The following is a 17,345-nucleotide window of genomic DNA, read 5'->3' as shown; positions in this document are numbered from 1 at the left end:
AATGTAGCTTAATATATCAAACAATAATAAAGTAACCATTAGGAAAAAAATATTGATTACAAATAATTGATTATTGTCCAGCAGTGTATTTGATTTCTTAAAGCTAATTAAAAGTAATAAATAAAGAAGAGAATTCCTTTAAAAAAAATAAATAAAAAAAATAATAATAATAATAATAATAATTATTATTATTATAATGCATAGGCTACATACATAAAATGATTGTATTTGACATTTTATGTCACTTCTGAAATGATGGCTACGCCCCTGGTGTGACAAAATGTTAGCCTATACATAATACTCTTAAAGCTGTTTTTTTTTTTTAATCTTGGCTTACATACAGTTGTACGTATGCCATGTCGCATCATTAAACTAGCATTTAACAATGGACAACAACCTATGGTTCTCTAACCATGAAGGCTGCTGTAATTTGCCCCCTGACTAAGCATTTAAAGAATTTAAGGGAAACGTTTAAATAATCCTGTGAATGCACTTAAAGAATGCAGAATCGAAACGTTACAATCGAATCGAATCAAATTTAATCGTTCTAAACTGGCAAAAATCGTTCTTGAATCGAATCGAAAACCTATGAATCATGAATCGAATCGCTGCCTTCTCAAAAATTCACAGCCCTAGCATTTTGACATCATTTTGTATGTTTTTGAACGTTTTATGGCAGTTAGCCAGTAATTTTGGTATTTGTGGCTCACAAGCTGTTTGAGATTGAGCACGACTTGTGTGCTCCACTAATATAGGTCAGTGGAGGTGCGAGCGCTTTTGGTGTAAGCGCGAAACCTGCGGGAATTACTAAAATAATGTGCAATACAAGCAGTATTTAAGCGGAAAGAAAGAAAGAAGTGAGAATTAACGGCTAGTTACCAATCCGGTCTGATCATAAGGAAAATCGGTCGAATCCCTGGCTGATCGATTGATGCATCTCTAGAAAAAAAAAAAAAAGTAATACTACCAAATTTTGCTATAAGTTTGATCGCATCATATAATAATTGCTGTTAAAGGTTTTCATCGTCTGTTTAATAACATCTTTAATAGTTTTTTTCCCATACATTTCTGCCATATTGTAGAAACTTAATTTTCTGTAAAGTTGCTTTGCAACGATTTGTATTGTGAAAATTGCTGTACAAATAAACTTGCTAAAACACATGCAAATAACACGCACACACACAAATCAAGATAGATGTAAAATTAATGTTAATCATTGAATCTTCTGGTTTCACAAAATTGTTTAATTATTTTTAATATATGGACACTCACAGTTAGAAAAGCAAACTTTTCTGACTGATATTTTTTATTTATTTTTTATTTGAAAGCTTAATGTATTTTTTATTTGAAAGCTTAATGACTGTGACACTGAAGTCACATGATCGTGGTGTAGATTGTTTGCATTTTATGTTTGGATTTTCACTTCTGGCGATTGTATTTATCCTGTATTATTCTTACTGGGTTTTTGTTAAAGAAACAATGGTGATGTTAAGTTTTGTGTTGGACTACAAAAATACAGCATCACTACAGCACTCTATCAGAATCAGAAGTTATTGCCAAGTGTGAATTTGTCTTAGTGACAGGAGCTTCCAGTGCAGTTTTATTAAAGACAGTTCAACAACATTACAGATGTACATGCATATTCAAGGCCTTTGAATTTGTATCAGTGTCAAATATAATTCTTCATGTCATTCTTGACCAATCACAACACAGTACATTTAAATGTGGAGGCACAAATGAAATTTAGGAGGCTGCTGCACAAGACAACATTTTGAGGAATAACAACGTGCAATATAGCTACTGATTTATATGGCCCTTTAATTAAAATTCTGCATGCACAGAAGAAAGTCATGTGTTTGGAGCATGAAGATGACTAAATTATTAACGTAGTCCCTTTAAATAGCATTATCAGCTAAACAACAGCAGTCTTTTTGGAATAAAATCAGCAAAAAATTAACATTACAAAATAATGAATTAAAAATGAAGATGTCAATTTTGGCCTTGTTTAGTTTTAACAGAACCAGAATCTTTGGATTTACAGCCTGCTTTAGTGAACACTAAACACACAATTAGAGGAATCGCTCAGACCCCAGCAGCCCATCTGTGCAGCGGCTCTTATTGTTCCTATGACAGCCAATGGAGACACTTCATGTCGTCTGGCATCATTCACAGACAAAACTGCACAATTAAAAGCAGAAAGAGTCATTCCCACATTATGTACCCATCCTCATATTGTTCCAATTCAGTGTGCTGTTCATCTTTTGGATTGGGATACTAAAAAAAGCATCAACAAAGTAGTCTATATGACTTGTGCTCTATATTCCAGGTCTTCCCTATTTAGACTGAAATTGAAGTCAGGATCCGATGGCTTGTCTCTTTTGTTTACGGCACATCAATGAGGTCAATGCTGGCACAGCACATAAATGCACCAATTTTGAATGTGAACATAAAAGTAAATGAGATTTAAGCTAAGGTCTTTAGTCTAAATATCAGAATTAACTGCTTTTATATCGTTATAAGCCTGCAGATGGACATTAACTATTACTTAGTAAGACATGGGTGACCCATGATGCTTAACCAGGAGGAAATGTACAATAAAGTCTAGATGGAAACACACTGCAATTCAATTGAGAAATCATTTATTTTTAGGGCAACAACAACTGATTAATAAAATCGAAAAACTGATAATTTTTTGTCAATTATTTTTATTAATCAACTCTACACACTATGCAAAGAAAACATCTGCCACTTGAGTCACTTCAGAACATTGACTTAGAATGAACTGTTGCGAGAAAAGTGCACATCTTGCGCTTTCAGGCGAGGTGTGTGCTGTTTAATGCTCACACTGCATACTGTTTTGAGAACAACATTTGACAGGATGTGAAATTTTGGAAGCAGTAGATTAAAATGTATTATTAAATTGTTGTTTTGGGATTTTTTTCCCCCATCCAATTAATCCAAGAAACTACTGAAAGATTATAAATGACAGGTTCTGTCCTACATCACACCTTGTGTAAGAAGCCCCAGAACAGACACTTCTACCTCAGCCACTGGCAGGTGCCAACAGAAGCTCATCCCAGAATGGTGGATCACCGCCAGCTGCTCTCAAACTGGCGCAGACTGTTTTTATAGACCTGTAATATGACGTTGCTATTATGCACGCGCCGCATTAAAACTTCCTGAATAATCGTAGAACTCGCGCGCGTGGCGAAGAACTTTAAATTGACACGTGCTCACCAATGAACTATCAGAAAACACTCCAGCACAGTCCAAATGACCACGCAGGAAAACACTTGCCCCTCTGCATGTTCTCTAAATTGCTCGTCGCAGTGGGTGCAGTGAACCCAGTTTGTCTCCGTGCTTGAAAAATGAAAAGCCTTATTAAAACACATGTTCATGTTTTCCCCTGAAACGGGTTCGTCTTCATAAAGCTGACACACTGACAAACAAACGGTGTCTTAAGCACTATTATTAGCAATTATTAACTCGTCGTTATTTATCTAGCACAGTCGACATTAGTAACATTTTCTCCTACGATTGCATTTAACGGGCCTCTCCGGCAGCAGCGCCCCGCGGTTCGGCATGATGTGCAGCCCGGCTGCCTCCCGAAACCCCGGGGCAAGTTTCTCCAGCTCCCGCGACTTCTGAGCGAACTTCTGAATTAGTATCTAATGCAACACGTCTGCTTCATGCATTTCATAAAATGTGTTGAAATACATATCTACTTTTAAGACACAACGAACCGTTTAACGGAACAAAATAAATATGTAGACAGGGTTTTAATAGTTCACCTGCTAACTGCTGCATTCACAGGATACGCAATTGCACCAATTTTGTGCTACAATTAATACAAAATATGAATCGTGTAGATGGCCACGCAACAACGAGAAAAAACAACAATTACGTTTCTTTTTGCCACTAATTAGCATTTTGGCTAAGAGCGCTAATAACGATGATAGACTCACTTTAGCATGCTAATGCTAACGAATTTGGCGCACCCTATTTTACGCACATTCATAACACTTGTTAACGAACGGAAAAAAAAAATTTCCCCGTGACAAATAAATGCAATTAGTAGAGCAAGTGAGTAAATCACTTTTGAAGATAAAAGGGCCTAAATGTGGAAGCTAACCGGCTAGCGTGGAACAGTGCAGAGGAGCGGTGGCAGTGAACATACACTACTGATCAGCCGCAACAACTTTGCCCATCAAATCCGCGTGAACCGCTACAATCAGAGCGGTTCCTGAATCAGAGTCTGCTTTAACTGCGAGATAAAGTCGGGGAATTGGACTTTCGTGACGGATAATTCAATGTAAAATGGTTTATGTAGCTACAGAATTACACTTACCTCACTTCCGCAAATCGTTTGCTGCACATTCGGCAGCCGCCATGTTTTTTTTTCTCCCTCGTAGTCGGTGCTGCTGTGAATGTGATTCCCACAATCCTCAATCCCGCTCACTGCGAGACTGTACAGGACAGCAGCCGCGGCCCACACGCGCGCGCTTCTCATAATGACCGGCTCTCACGAGCTCTGCTGTCAGCCCTGATCCGTCTGACCATTTCAGCTGATGATGAGCAGCATATTGTACTGAAGAATGCACTATTGTGTCCTATTGATCGGTCTACGAATGGAAACTAAACGGCTAGACTGCACCAGTGCTATTTAGGGCTCAGTAAACAACTTTAATTGTATTTCATGTTAAGGTCGGTGAATTAAGTTCAACAGTCAAAAGAATGCCTTGAAATATGGTGATGACAGACACTGACAGACACTGTCTTACATGTCAAGCATTTTCCTCAGGGAGTGCTAAATGTTACAGAAATAAATAAAAATTAGTTTATATTTGGTAGTAATTTTTATTATAATAGCTTCATGCTAATTTGAAAGCCACAGAAAAAAAAATATCTACATGCATTACTGTAATGCGAACTTGGGTGGAAATGTGCTCAACTGTCCTGAAAATAACATCACAAAATGTCCTACAAATGTCTTGTATTATTTTCTCATTTGATTGTGTGTGTTCGTGAAGTATATCAATTCACGGAGCAATTTCTTAACTTCTTTAGATCAAAGAATGATGACAGATATCGACAGCATAAGATTAGGATTTAATAGTAGCAACTCAGATACAGCTTTCATCTCTGCGGACAATTAATATTGACAAATGACTTCACATCCTTCTATACATTAAATAATGCCTTGAATGTACATTACTGATTTCCTTTTACATAGCATTTTTAAACAAGACAGCCATTGATGTTCAAATGTGCACCTTATTGTTTGCATCTCCATGCAACTAAGCGGCACAGCTATGCAGCAAAAAAAAAACAAACAAAAAAAGGAATCGATTTTCTTGCCAGCATAATGTGCCACATCATTCCTATTAGCGTGTTTTCTGCTTAGATTTAGCTCCCCGAATCATTTTCAAACAAAGAAAACGTTCATGAATGCCAGGATAATCATCCCCCTCTGGAATAAATAACATTTAGTGCAGGAACTTGTTCTTTAAGTACTAGTACATTCAAATACATAATGAACATCAGAGCTGAAGCATGCTTGCTTTTGAATCTACAGTACAGTTCTTTCCTGAGACTACGCAGCATTTAGTATCCCTTCATACCCAAAACATGAAGATTTTATCCACTAAGACAACATGTTCTTTCATTTTCTTGATTGAAGCAGTGCCTCAAAAATATCTAGATGCAGTGGAATTCATTTTCAGTGTACACATATCATGTTCTATTTGGCCTGGGCAAAATCTGTCGTGAACGCAGCTGCACAGAAATCAAATGCATTAATGGACTGTGAATATGTGCCTTAAGTCTACTTGGTTTCTAGTGTCAAGAGGAAGTGGATGTGTATGATATATACAAAGAAAGCACAGTAGAGGATGTTTAATCCATCCATCTGATCCATAAAGAAGAGTCATAAAGGGTATAGAAAGTGTGGCAGAGGTGAGTATGCTGAGGTGAAGCTGTAGGTCCTTTACTTGAACACTTGAAATCAGAAGTGAAGTACAAAATAATAAGTGTTTCTAGGTCCCCTTGTGGTCTAGCAGCATCTTGGCACAACTACACGGAGCGCGTCTCCACTTCGATCTTCTCCTCTGCTTGAGAAGTTTCGGCGTCCTGATGGCTGACACTGGGCCGCACGGTCACCACTGGCCCTCCTCCGTAGATGGAATGGAGGAAGTTCCAGGTCTCTTCAGATATCTGACCTGAATCAGCACCTGTTGAAGCGGAGAAGCAGCAAAACGCATTAGTTGTTAATCATAGTACTTGAAAGAAGTACACTACTTAATTTAGGGCTGCATGATTAATCATTTTAATCATGATCTCTGCTTTTCTTGATTAAGTATAAAAACAATATTGGCAAGCTTTTTTTTATTATTATTATTATTATTTTTTAATTTATCTGGTCTCCACAAGCATTTAAATATTAAGAGCTTAATACCCAATCAGAACTTGGATTTTGAAGAATGTTGGTAACCAAACAGCTGACGGTACCCATTGACTTCCATAGTATGGAAAAAATTCTATGAAAGTCAATAACTACTATCAACTGTTTGTTTACCAACGTTCTTCAAAATATGAGACAAAGAAACTTGAGTTGATGACAATTTTCATTTTTAGGTCAATTATCCCTTTAAAAGGATTTTGAATTACTTTAATACTAAGAATTTTACAGTTTTAGCTTTTTTGAGAAGCTTTTCAAGATTTTGTACAGAGTGTGTTAAAGCAGCTATTATGTAAGTTTTTTTTTTTTTCTTGCAATATTCATGTCAAAATCATTCTGATAGTACACTAAAATGTAATAATACAAATGGCATTTGGTTCTTTCATACAATATACAAAACTACATACATGTATGATGGATATAATAAATCAGGAAACTAGATGTGGTAAAATAAACCCTGCATATTAATGAACATGCCCTTGATTTGTGCTTATGTGAAAGTGCAATAAATCTGATTAAATGTAAAAGGAAATTTCTCAGAAAAATCCATTGTGATTAATTAATCACAGTTTAAAATGTTAGCAAAATAATCATGATGAATTTAACCATTTTGAAAACAAAAAGCTAATATTGACCTAATTTACTTTCCTAAAAGGACAAAGATTACTTAAATGTACAGTATGTTATTTAACTTTACAAATATTTTAAAGATTCAACTTCAGATGGTAATATTGAAGAAGTAAAATGGGTTATGATTTCTGTTTTATGGTAACTGTAAACATAAAAATGTAAACATAAAAATACCTGGCTTTAATGTGATGTGTCCGTTTTTATTTACAGCTATCTTGGAGTTATCAATTGGTCCTGGTGGGTCTGGAAAACACAAGACCATCCATCAATAAAAACACACCAAATCTCCCAAACAACCTTGAGAAGCAAACAAAATCTATAATGAAATTCTTCAAGAACTCCTTAGTCATCAATAACTGCAGGACATAATGCTGATATTCAATTTCAAACTTTCAGATAGTTTCGAAGTACAGCAGCAGGGATGAGAAATGACTTACCAATGTCCTTGCCTTTGACAAAGCCTTCCCATTCCCGGAACCAGTGCATGCTGATACAGTATATCACCACAGGAGACTCCTCCTCCTGAAACGCCTTATTGAGCTACACGAAGGACAGAAGAGATGGGGAAAGAGAAAAAACACATGAAGACAGAGAAAGATACCACTACCTGAGTGTTTCTTCGTAAAATATCATCCTACCTCACTAAAGCCAAACAAACAATTACATGAAAAACTGAGACAGAAGCTATGTTCCAAGTCTTAGTGAGCTACATTGCTGTACACAACTGAATTTAGGCCTCACAGTTATATAATGTACAGTATGAAAATGTTATAATAATTTTGAGAAGACACTGAACAGGCTGGTTCAAAACTTAAAATGAATAAATAAAAGTCATACTGTAAAAAAAAAAAATCAATTGATTTTAGCTTTTCATTTTAATATCAGCCAATTAGACATTATTAATCGTAACAAGAAAATAATTATCAGCAAATTGATAATAACATGAGTTAGAAATAGTGGACGACAAATTTGATTGATTAATCGTGTTTGTGCGCTGCGAAGTGAAAACATTCACCAATCACAGCTCTTTACACCAGGGAATAATGCATTTTTATGAAGAAAATGCATATGAAAACCAGGTCACGGTGTGAGCTGGTGTGGGAAAGTGTGCAATCCAAGAAGGATTTATATCAAACTCTTCTTATCCGATTAATCAAAGTAATAATCAGACTAATGAATGATCAAAATACTTGTTAGTTGCAACCCTAAACGGCTTATTGGTACACTTAAAATTCCATATTATCAGTGACTTGGCCTTAACTTGAACTAAGCAAAACATCTCTGGCTGAAATCAAGTACTTTTGTCCTCATGCATTAATAATGAGCACAATTTGGGAGGGGGGCAGGGGTCACACTTCTGATCTCATTCTGAGAGGGTGTTTTTGGTGGTGTTGATGGAGGGGGTGGGTGTGTTTCTGTGCACACATTAAGAGGCCAGATAACAGTGCAGGCGTTAGACCAACCCAAAACAATGAGATGCTTTTCGATTTAGATGTCCCTTTAGGGGCTGTTTACACGGCAATATTTTTGTCCAAAAACTGGAAAGTTTTTATACATTTTGACTGTTCGCTTACACAACAACGGCATTTTGGGGACTGAGAACGCATGTTTATGAAAACGAGCTTCAAAGTGTTTTTTTTTTTTTTACGGCACCCTTATCGTTTCCATGTAAACACCCAATATAGGAATCTTTGAAAACGGTGACGGCATGTTCGTGCATAAGGTATGTAGACATGCGCAATACATGTCAATTTTAAAGGCTAGCGCAAACAAACATACACAACAATGGCGAAGTACATGGTACTGTTGTTGCTGCTCAAGAGTTTGCTAACGCTAATTCAGCAAAGTGTGTATTTACTTTACCAATATTGCAACCAACAGTAGTTACTAACAAGGCGACTGCACCAACTACTTGCCTGGCATATGTGATGCAGTGTTTTTGGCCGTTTTCATGAAATTGTATAAATGCGAATTGTTTTGAAAACGTTTTCGTGTGTATGTGAAACCATTTAAAAACACGAAAGGAAAAAGTTTTCAGTTTTTGACTACATCATTGTCGTGTAAACGTTTCCTTAATCTACAATGCCATTCTGGCTCCTACCCGAACAAACATGTCCAGCTCATTCTTGTGGCGTTTCTCCAGCTTCTCAATCTCGTTCTGGCAGGTGTGGCAGACATATAAGTGATTGACAGCGGGACCGCCTCCGTACCTATTCAACAATGAGCCAACAATTAGCATTTAATAAGAAGCTCAACTTCCAAAGAGCAGTGACAACTCTTACCTGCTATACAGATGATCCCATACATTTTGGGGAAGCATCATAACCAGATCGTCAATAAATGAGGCTTTATTTGGAGGAACACCTGTTTGAGAAGAAGAAAGACAAGAGGTCAAAATTTCTAACCACCAACTAATTTATTTTCTACTCAAAATAGGCATCTGTACCCAGAAAGTCATCATGAAACGGTGTGCAAGAAGATTTATAAATAATAAATAGGAAACTTTTCCTTCAAATTCATTAGACTCAGTTCAAACAAATCAGATCAAGGGGACAAAAATGCTTTGAAATGCTTTCTTAAGAGATTTGTGTTAACCTCATATTGCACTTTTTAAGTGGAGAGGAAGAGAATAAAAAAAAAAAAAAAAAAACAATCAAAAAGGATGCGGCGGCATTCGACCTCTGTAATGCCGGTAGAATCTGCAATTCTATCTGGAGTGGAGTTATATCTGTGGTGTATAAAATACTTTCTAATGAGTCAAGTGGGAAAGGCCTAGATCTTAATAAGAGTGGTCCTCACCTCCGTGGGCACACAGGAAGTCATGGTTGGAAATGGGTCCTGGCTCAGCGAAGGTTCTGAACTTGTTCAGCCACTGGCGGGAAATGTAGAACTGCAGGAGGCTTGGCTCCATCATGTTGAGCAGACTGGTTACCTTCCGCCTCTCCTTGTGAGTCTCATCGTTACTCTTCCTGTTGCACACACACACACACAAATGACATCAATGCCATTTAGCAACTGTCAACACACATACTTCACCACAGCACTGAGATTTACAGTCATAATCGAGGCCATTTGTCCTGCTCAACATAACCTTGCGCTTTTCTGCCTAAAAGAACAGATGCATCTTAAATCATTGTTTGTTTATCACCAATTCAGTGAAGATCCCAAGATAACAGCTCTGAGTGTTTGTTTGGATCATTGTCCTGATGGGGGATCCAACCAAGGCCCATTGTAAGATTTCTAAGAGGCAGTCATGTTTAGATTTTTTTATCTCTTGGTAATTGAAAGAATCCATGATGCCATGTATCTGAACAAGACGCCCAGGACCTCTGGCAGAAAAACAGGCCCACAACTTTAGAGGGGACCTATTATGCCCCTTTTTACAAGATGTAAAATAAGTCTCTGATGTCCACAAAGTATGTATGTGAGGGGTTAGCTCAAAATACCCCGCAGATCATTTTTATAGCTTCTTGAAATGAGCCAAAATGTGCTTTAAATGCAAAAGAGCTGGTGCTCCCACCTCCCTTTTCATAAGAGGGCGGAGCTTCAAGATCTCATGCTCCAGCATACCAATGCTGCCCAAATAAACATTATTATAAATATTAGTATAAGCTTGTTATCTGCTCAGAAAATATACTCAGTTTAAAAGTCAGTCATCTGCTCAAACTCAAGTGATTGCATCAGCGCCACATGCGCGCAAACTGTGACAATGCAGCCTATTTATTTTCATAATAAATTACAGTCAGTCAAACAAGAAAAATACAACAATACACTGCTCAATTTAAATATGTTTTAAAATATGTGCAGTTAAGTGTCTACATACCGTGATGTTATGCAAAACATTTTGTTTGAAATGGATCATGGAACATGAGTGAAGTACATAATAATAATTTGGCATTCAAATACACTTGATTTTGTGTCAATTGAGAGACCCAACGTTAGTTTCATTTTAGCCTGAATGACTTTGTTTTGGCTTGTCGTTTATATTGCTATAGCTTCTTATATTTTTAATTCTCGTTCTTTTCTAAATACTGTTAATTGAAATGATTTGTTACGGAGTGAGGGGAACTAAAATAGCCTAGCTATGTTTAAAGTGTTTGTTATATAATGTAAACATTTTGCATCTGCATTAGGCCTAATTCTGAATTAAATAATAAAACGTGACTTATGTTTTTTATGTTTTTTTCTCTCTCTGAATTTTTTTTTTTTAATACACACAGCATATTTTAACCATGCAGCAAAGCTTTTTAAATATCTTGATAAGTTACAGAAAAAAATAAAAATAAATGACTTTTTAAAACGTTTAACTGATTGTATTAATCAGTCCAAATTCTTAACGGTCGGTTAACGGTTAACCGATTAAAATGAACATCCTTAGTAGGGGCTGTTTGATTTATAATTTTTTATTTTTTTTTTGGCCTTTCAGACCCCAAGACACAACTAATCTCTGTGGTTCTCCAGCAGTGATCATTCGAGAGTCTTTGGCCACTCAAACTCTCCTCCTCACTGTGTATAAGGTCGATATAGACACACATCCTGTTCCAGGCAGATTTGTAACATTCTGAACGTAACACAGTTAGCACAACTGTTTTTTTGTTTTGTTTTTTGAAAGAGTATTGTCATGAGTTATTAATAATATTTAATTGTAATTAATTGTAATACAATTTTGAAAATGTGCTGCTTTTTACATGTATTAGAAGTAACATCAATTTATTGTTACTTAATATATGGTAATATTTATGTGGTTATAGGTTTCTAGGTTGTATTTGTAAGGTTATATGTCAGGGAGGTTAATAGCATTAGGGTTAGGAATAATACATAGACATTGGTTCTTTATATCGGTTTATGTTTGTGTATGTTCTTACTTGTAAAAGAGCACATATGCCTCAGCGTTTTGAACACAGGACTCCGACACCTCAGTAACGCTCTGGTCATCAAACTCATACCACAGCTGGTTCTGCTCGTTCCGACAATAGGCAATATAGTGGCCACCTTGAACAAAGCAAAAATCACATTAAATATTTACGTTTTGTTGGAGACGTAACCAGACGCTAGGACACAATAGCTGTGGCGGGCAAGTATGCAATGTCAGCTGGAGTCAGAATTTATAATTTTCCTGATCCTACTGCCACATCTTAGTTTTTTCCTGTTTTTTTGCTGTATCACTGAATTAATATTAGTGGCACAAAAAGAATACAACTTCACCACCTGAAACGACTAACACACCTCTAAATTAAAACAAATCACATTGATTTATCATACTATGCATTAAAGTATTTATAAACAATACTTTAAAATAATATGAATAATCTTTTTTTTATATTATATAATAATATGAACAATAATAATTTCTATTATAATGTGTAACTGCTGTAAATGATATATGAGGTACCGTAATACTTTTATAACCGTATCCCTTGTCTAAAAGACTTACTGCTGGCAGTGCCGTGGTGACAGATGACTGACAGTAGGTCATACGAGGTGATGTGGGCGGAGCAGTCCTTGGCCAGGAAGGGCTGCATTTCGAGGCCTTCCAAAGGGAAGGACACATGAGTGCTGATTTTGGTGGAGAACATAAGTTCATGTCTGAAGCGCTTGAGGTGAATGCACAAAATCTGTTTGAGAGACAGAGAATTTGAACAAAGCATAAAATCTAAGTTCGCTGTCAGATTCCAACAATAAAAATAGCAAAAACCTGCCATATCTGTTCATATAAGAACATAACTACTTGGGCAATTTTTACAGCATGGCTGTATGTGTAGTACTACCATCATGGTGGTCCAGTAAAATACTTTTGTCCATTTTACAGATGTCCTGAACAATCATCAGATCTAACAACCCCCATAGGATGGCTGCTCTTGCCATTACAGGTCTCAGATCAAATTTACCAGATAGCAGCAGATATTATATTTGAAGGCATTCTTAGTCTCTCTCCAACCATAAATCCACTGGATGTAGAAAACAGATGACTCAACAGAACCTATTACCCATTATATTACTAAGGGTCTTAGTTTTGTTTTCCTTTCAGGCAGACTACAGAACAGACCAAGACATTGTGGACCTCATTTATGGTGTTTTTATTATTTTGTGTACTTCCCTTAAGCTAATGTAAAGCTGATGTTTTTCAAAATCTGGAAATATAACAACCGTAATAGCTCATCAGTGTTCTTACCTCTGGCAAACTCTGAACTTTGCAGAATTTGACTCCATTCCGTAACCTGAAAAAAAAAAATCAAAGAGTCAACAATAACACTTTAATTTCTGCAACCCATCATCTTCAATACATTCTCCAACAAGTTCATACTCACTTCTTGCATTTTTCACAGCTGTACATGTTGTCTCCTGAAAAAAAGCACAACCCGTAAGAATTACAGCACTTTATGAACACAGAATTCCATAAAGATTTCCATATTCATCTTCTTTGATGCACAATCAGCAATTGATTAGTTTCGTTTCAGAGCAAAATTTCAATTTTGAGAGAGAGGGGGATAAAAATAAAAATAAATCAAACCTTTTAGTTCATCTCTTGCAAAAAAGGCTGCCAAGCAGTCCTGCAGCGTGACCACAGGCCCCCAGAACCAACTAAAAATCAATGAGCAGAAACAAACAGTAAGGGTCATTCAAAAGAAACATATCAAAGCTTCTTCCACACAGAGATTCCAGAAAATACTCATATAATGTGTCCTGGGATCGTTTGATTTTGGTTCATTCACACTGCCAAACACTTTCCCTAAAGATCTCTTAACCTGTTAACTGTCACTCACGTTTTTGAAGATAGACTTAAATGTGCATGATACAAACCTAAATTTGTATAATTCATGACTGAAAACATTTTGTAACATGATTTTGATGTGCCATTTACATGGTAATGCAATGTCTGATTTTAAAATGGGTTTTAAAAGGATGAATTTTGAGATTTTATGTTTTCAAGAGATATATAACTTCTGATGATTTCTAAAATGTGAACAAGGAAGTCTTTTTTTTAAACAAAGGTCAAAACTCCTTTTGTAATGTAGATTTCTGAGGGTGCACTCTTGTCATAAATTAATCTATTACTTTTCCTACATAATTTTTTATAAAAAATATTGGTAAAATATATATTTGGGAGTCTTTCCAACGATATATAGTTTGTCAAGATTAGATTAGATTTGATTGTAATATAGTATAGTCAACGTGACAGTTAACAGGTTAAAAACGTGACGTTTGGATATGACATGTGATGTCACGAGTACCGTTTCACTAAGTTTGCGAACAATCTCAGCTTGAGCACGGACACCAACAAGGATGTGCTGTTTCTATGTGTATTTAGCTATGATTTGAAAGAAAACAGTGCATCCTTGTGACGCGGATGATACAGAAAAGCATACGCAGCATGCAGTGATATGGAGAGACACAGATGACAGCTGACAAAGGACTTGTTGAATAAAGTAGTTATTTTTGTTTTCTTCACTTACAAAAAGTGTTCCCGTCGCTTCATATAACCCAGATTGCATATCTGATGGCAGATGGAGTATTCTGACTACATCCTTTCATACATTTCTGGACCTTGACACTGTTATTTACTTGGCAGTCTATGGGACAGTCTCAAGCCTCCTGGATTTCATCCAAAATATATTTTTGTGTACATTGTGTTCCAAAAATGAACGGAGCTTTTACAGGTTTACAACGACATGGGGGTTAGGGCTGTGCAAGAAATCGAAGGCGATTTTCATGCGCATCTAGACAGTAAAGACTCCTAGTATATCTCCAGCACATGCGTTCAGATCAGGATTGCCAAGTTTTCAAAACAAAACCTGTCCAATTGCTTCTCAAAACTATCCCAATTGCATTTCGTTCCAGGCGATAAAATAAATTTTTTTTCCTTGGTAAAATTCGTATTTTAGGGGCTAAACATCACGTTACTGGGATTGGGGTCGCTTTGACCCGCAGACATGAAAAACAACCGCAGACTTGGCAACAATGGTTGGACTTTACTATACAGAGCCGTAGTTCACTGACAATCTACACAAAATCGATTTCGAAATCGCAGGCGGTTCATTGCCAATTTTGAAAGCAATTTTGTGTATCTTGTCTGTGAACTACGGCTCTGTGTAGTAAATGCTGCTCCACCTGAACCAGTGTTGCCAAGTCCGCGGTTGTTTTTCATGTCCGCGGGTTAAAGCGACACCAATCCCAATAACGTGATATTTAGCCCCTAAAATGCAAATTTAACCAAGTCAACCCTGCAAAAAAACGTGCATTTTTACCCCAGGACGCAATTTTTTATCGGGGAACCCCCTGCAAATGCGATTGGTCTAGTTTTGGACCAGTTTTGAGAACCGACTGGGCGGGCTTTGTTGTGAAAACCTGGCAACCCTGATCTAAATGCACGTGCTGGAGATATACTACTCATAAAAGGAGCGCCTTTACTGATGAGATGCGCATGAAAATCAAATTCGATTTTTTTGCACAGCCCTAGTGGGGATTAGTGATTAATGACAGAAGTTTCATTTTGAGGTGGAGTATCTATTTAAAAGTTTCACTTAAATAACATTTTAAATAATTTTAATAACCTTGTCAGACTTTAAATTACATACTAACATAGTAAAGCACATTTGTAACTGTGGTTTGTAATTTAATATTACAATGAAAGTTAACATTTTAAATATTGAAAATGTGTCATTACAAATAAATTAACATACAAAGAATTGACTTCAAGTGTAGTTTACCATAAATGCTTGTCAATACTTTTTGCATACTTCAACCATATTTCAAATATAATTTTATATAGTGGGTCAAAAACACACTCTCAAGTTAAAACTAACTGCAATTAATCTTAATGTAAACTATAATACATTTTAATTTGCTTGCAATAAACATTCAGTTCAAACTTATTTCCAGAATAAGTACTCTTTTTACAAGTATGCTTAACTGTACTTTTTTTTGCTCACAAGGGTACACATAAGACAAATGTCAACATAATACCTCTTGATATATTCCATGACGAAAGCAATCCAGCCTTGAGCGGCGTAGGCTTCTCCACACGAACCAGCCTTGACTAGAGCCGTCTGGTGAGAGGAAGAGTGCAGCTTGGCAAGGTCCTCTTTCCCTGGGATGGGCAGAGAGATGTCCTGGAAGTTCTCCAAAGTCACTGAAACCTGAGAAAGGAAGGACAAGTAACAGAGGAGCTTAATTTAAAATGTTAATCTGTAAGTGCAAGTACTGTCTAAAACAAATACATTAAAACAACAGCAAAATAGCATCATCATGATGACAAGTTTTGTTCATTTTTTCTTCTATTATCACTGATCGTTTTTTTATATGCAAGCGATGTTGATTTAAAATGACTTATGTTTGTGATTGAACTACCAAAGTGAAAAGACAACTAAAACAACTAAACTTAACTGAACCATTTTGAACCAATGGGTTAATTAGTACTGAAATGTGCTGTGTACAAATTTATATCTGATTAATTACCTATATCCATTACATCAACATAATATTAGAACATGAACATGCAATGACAATGAAGTAAACATAAAAATTTGTATCAAGTTTTCAAATAATTATCAAACCATTTAAAATAATTTTGAACATGATCATAAAAAAAATATATATTATATACACAATATACACTTGTGTTAGGCTTTTTCGGTTTTAAATGTTTTTATGGGTTTTTTTAAGTCCTTTGGTGGAGGGTTGAATGCAACACTCTCAGATGTCTCAGTCACCAGTGAGAAACTATTACAGTACAAAGCGCATAACATTCAGTGTTGTGGGTAATGCGTTACAAAGTAACGCGTTAGAGTACTCTAATTACTTTTTTCCTGAAATGTGTAACTTAACGCGTTAGTTTCGTGCGGAAGTAATCAGTAACTTCGTTATTTTTTAAAAAAAGTAATCCGTTATTTTAAGGAAAGGAAAATCCCGACTGCAGCCTGCTTTTTGTCAGACAGTAGTCCTAGGTCTACTGTGCCACCTGCGGATGTATCAGCGGAGCCAATGTCAATGGCTGTAATACGTCTGTGCCCTGCGCCCCTCTCTGTGTGTTTTTTTTTGTTTTTTTTTCGAACTCCCATCTAGATGGCAGAGAGGACAGCGTTTGGTTTATGGAAGTATGCACATTATTTTCAATTTGTCAACGAAAAAGAAAAGAACATAACGGTAAAATGCACACTCTGTGAGTGACACTTTAATAATAATTAGTTCGGCTATTAAGCGATTTGTCATTTGCATGTGTGGCAGTGAAGGATTTAATTCGGTCGGTTTGTTATCATTT

General features: G+C 36.3%; 2 protein-coding genes across 2 annotated transcripts in view; both read right to left on the bottom strand.

Annotated features, from left to right (window-relative positions):
- LOC113039076 (ZZ-type zinc finger-containing protein 3-like) overlaps nucleotides 1-4,601 on the bottom strand; it is a 40,570-nt gene extending 35,969 nt beyond the window's left edge. The window contains exon 1 of the mRNA XM_026196976.1: nucleotides 4,349-4,601. The gene's annotated coding sequence lies outside the window, so the exon portion shown is untranslated. The remainder of the gene's footprint in view (nucleotides 1-4,348) is intronic.
- A 487-nt stretch (nucleotides 4,602-5,088) lies between these two features.
- Nucleotides 5,089-17,345, bottom strand: part of LOC113039068 (ubiquitin carboxyl-terminal hydrolase 33-like) — a 36,823-nt gene continuing 24,566 nt past the window's right edge. Inside the window, exons 13-24 of the mRNA XM_026196964.1 lie at nucleotides 16,052-16,224; nucleotides 13,599-13,669; nucleotides 13,396-13,429; nucleotides 13,260-13,305; nucleotides 12,522-12,702; nucleotides 11,953-12,079; nucleotides 9,887-10,056; nucleotides 9,370-9,451; nucleotides 9,189-9,297; nucleotides 7,525-7,627; nucleotides 7,262-7,330; nucleotides 5,089-6,230 (exon numbers count right to left, since the gene is read on the bottom strand). Of these exons, the coding sequence (XP_026052749.1) occupies nucleotides 6,073-6,230; nucleotides 7,262-7,330; nucleotides 7,525-7,627; nucleotides 9,189-9,297; nucleotides 9,370-9,451; nucleotides 9,887-10,056; nucleotides 11,953-12,079; nucleotides 12,522-12,702; nucleotides 13,260-13,305; nucleotides 13,396-13,429; nucleotides 13,599-13,669; nucleotides 16,052-16,224 (1,323 nt within the window). The 3' untranslated portion in view covers nucleotides 5,089-6,072. The remainder of the gene's footprint in view (nucleotides 6,231-7,261; nucleotides 7,331-7,524; nucleotides 7,628-9,188; nucleotides 9,298-9,369; nucleotides 9,452-9,886; nucleotides 10,057-11,952; nucleotides 12,080-12,521; nucleotides 12,703-13,259; nucleotides 13,306-13,395; nucleotides 13,430-13,598; nucleotides 13,670-16,051; nucleotides 16,225-17,345) is intronic.

The sequence above is a fragment of the Carassius auratus genome, chromosome 2 (assembly GCF_003368295.1).
Source record: "Carassius auratus strain Wakin chromosome 2, ASM336829v1, whole genome shotgun sequence".
NCBI lineage: Eukaryota > Metazoa > Chordata > Actinopteri > Cypriniformes > Cyprinidae > Carassius > Carassius auratus.
The sequence above is the reverse complement of the archived record's forward strand: the minus strand, read 5'-3'. Positions and strand labels throughout refer to the sequence as shown.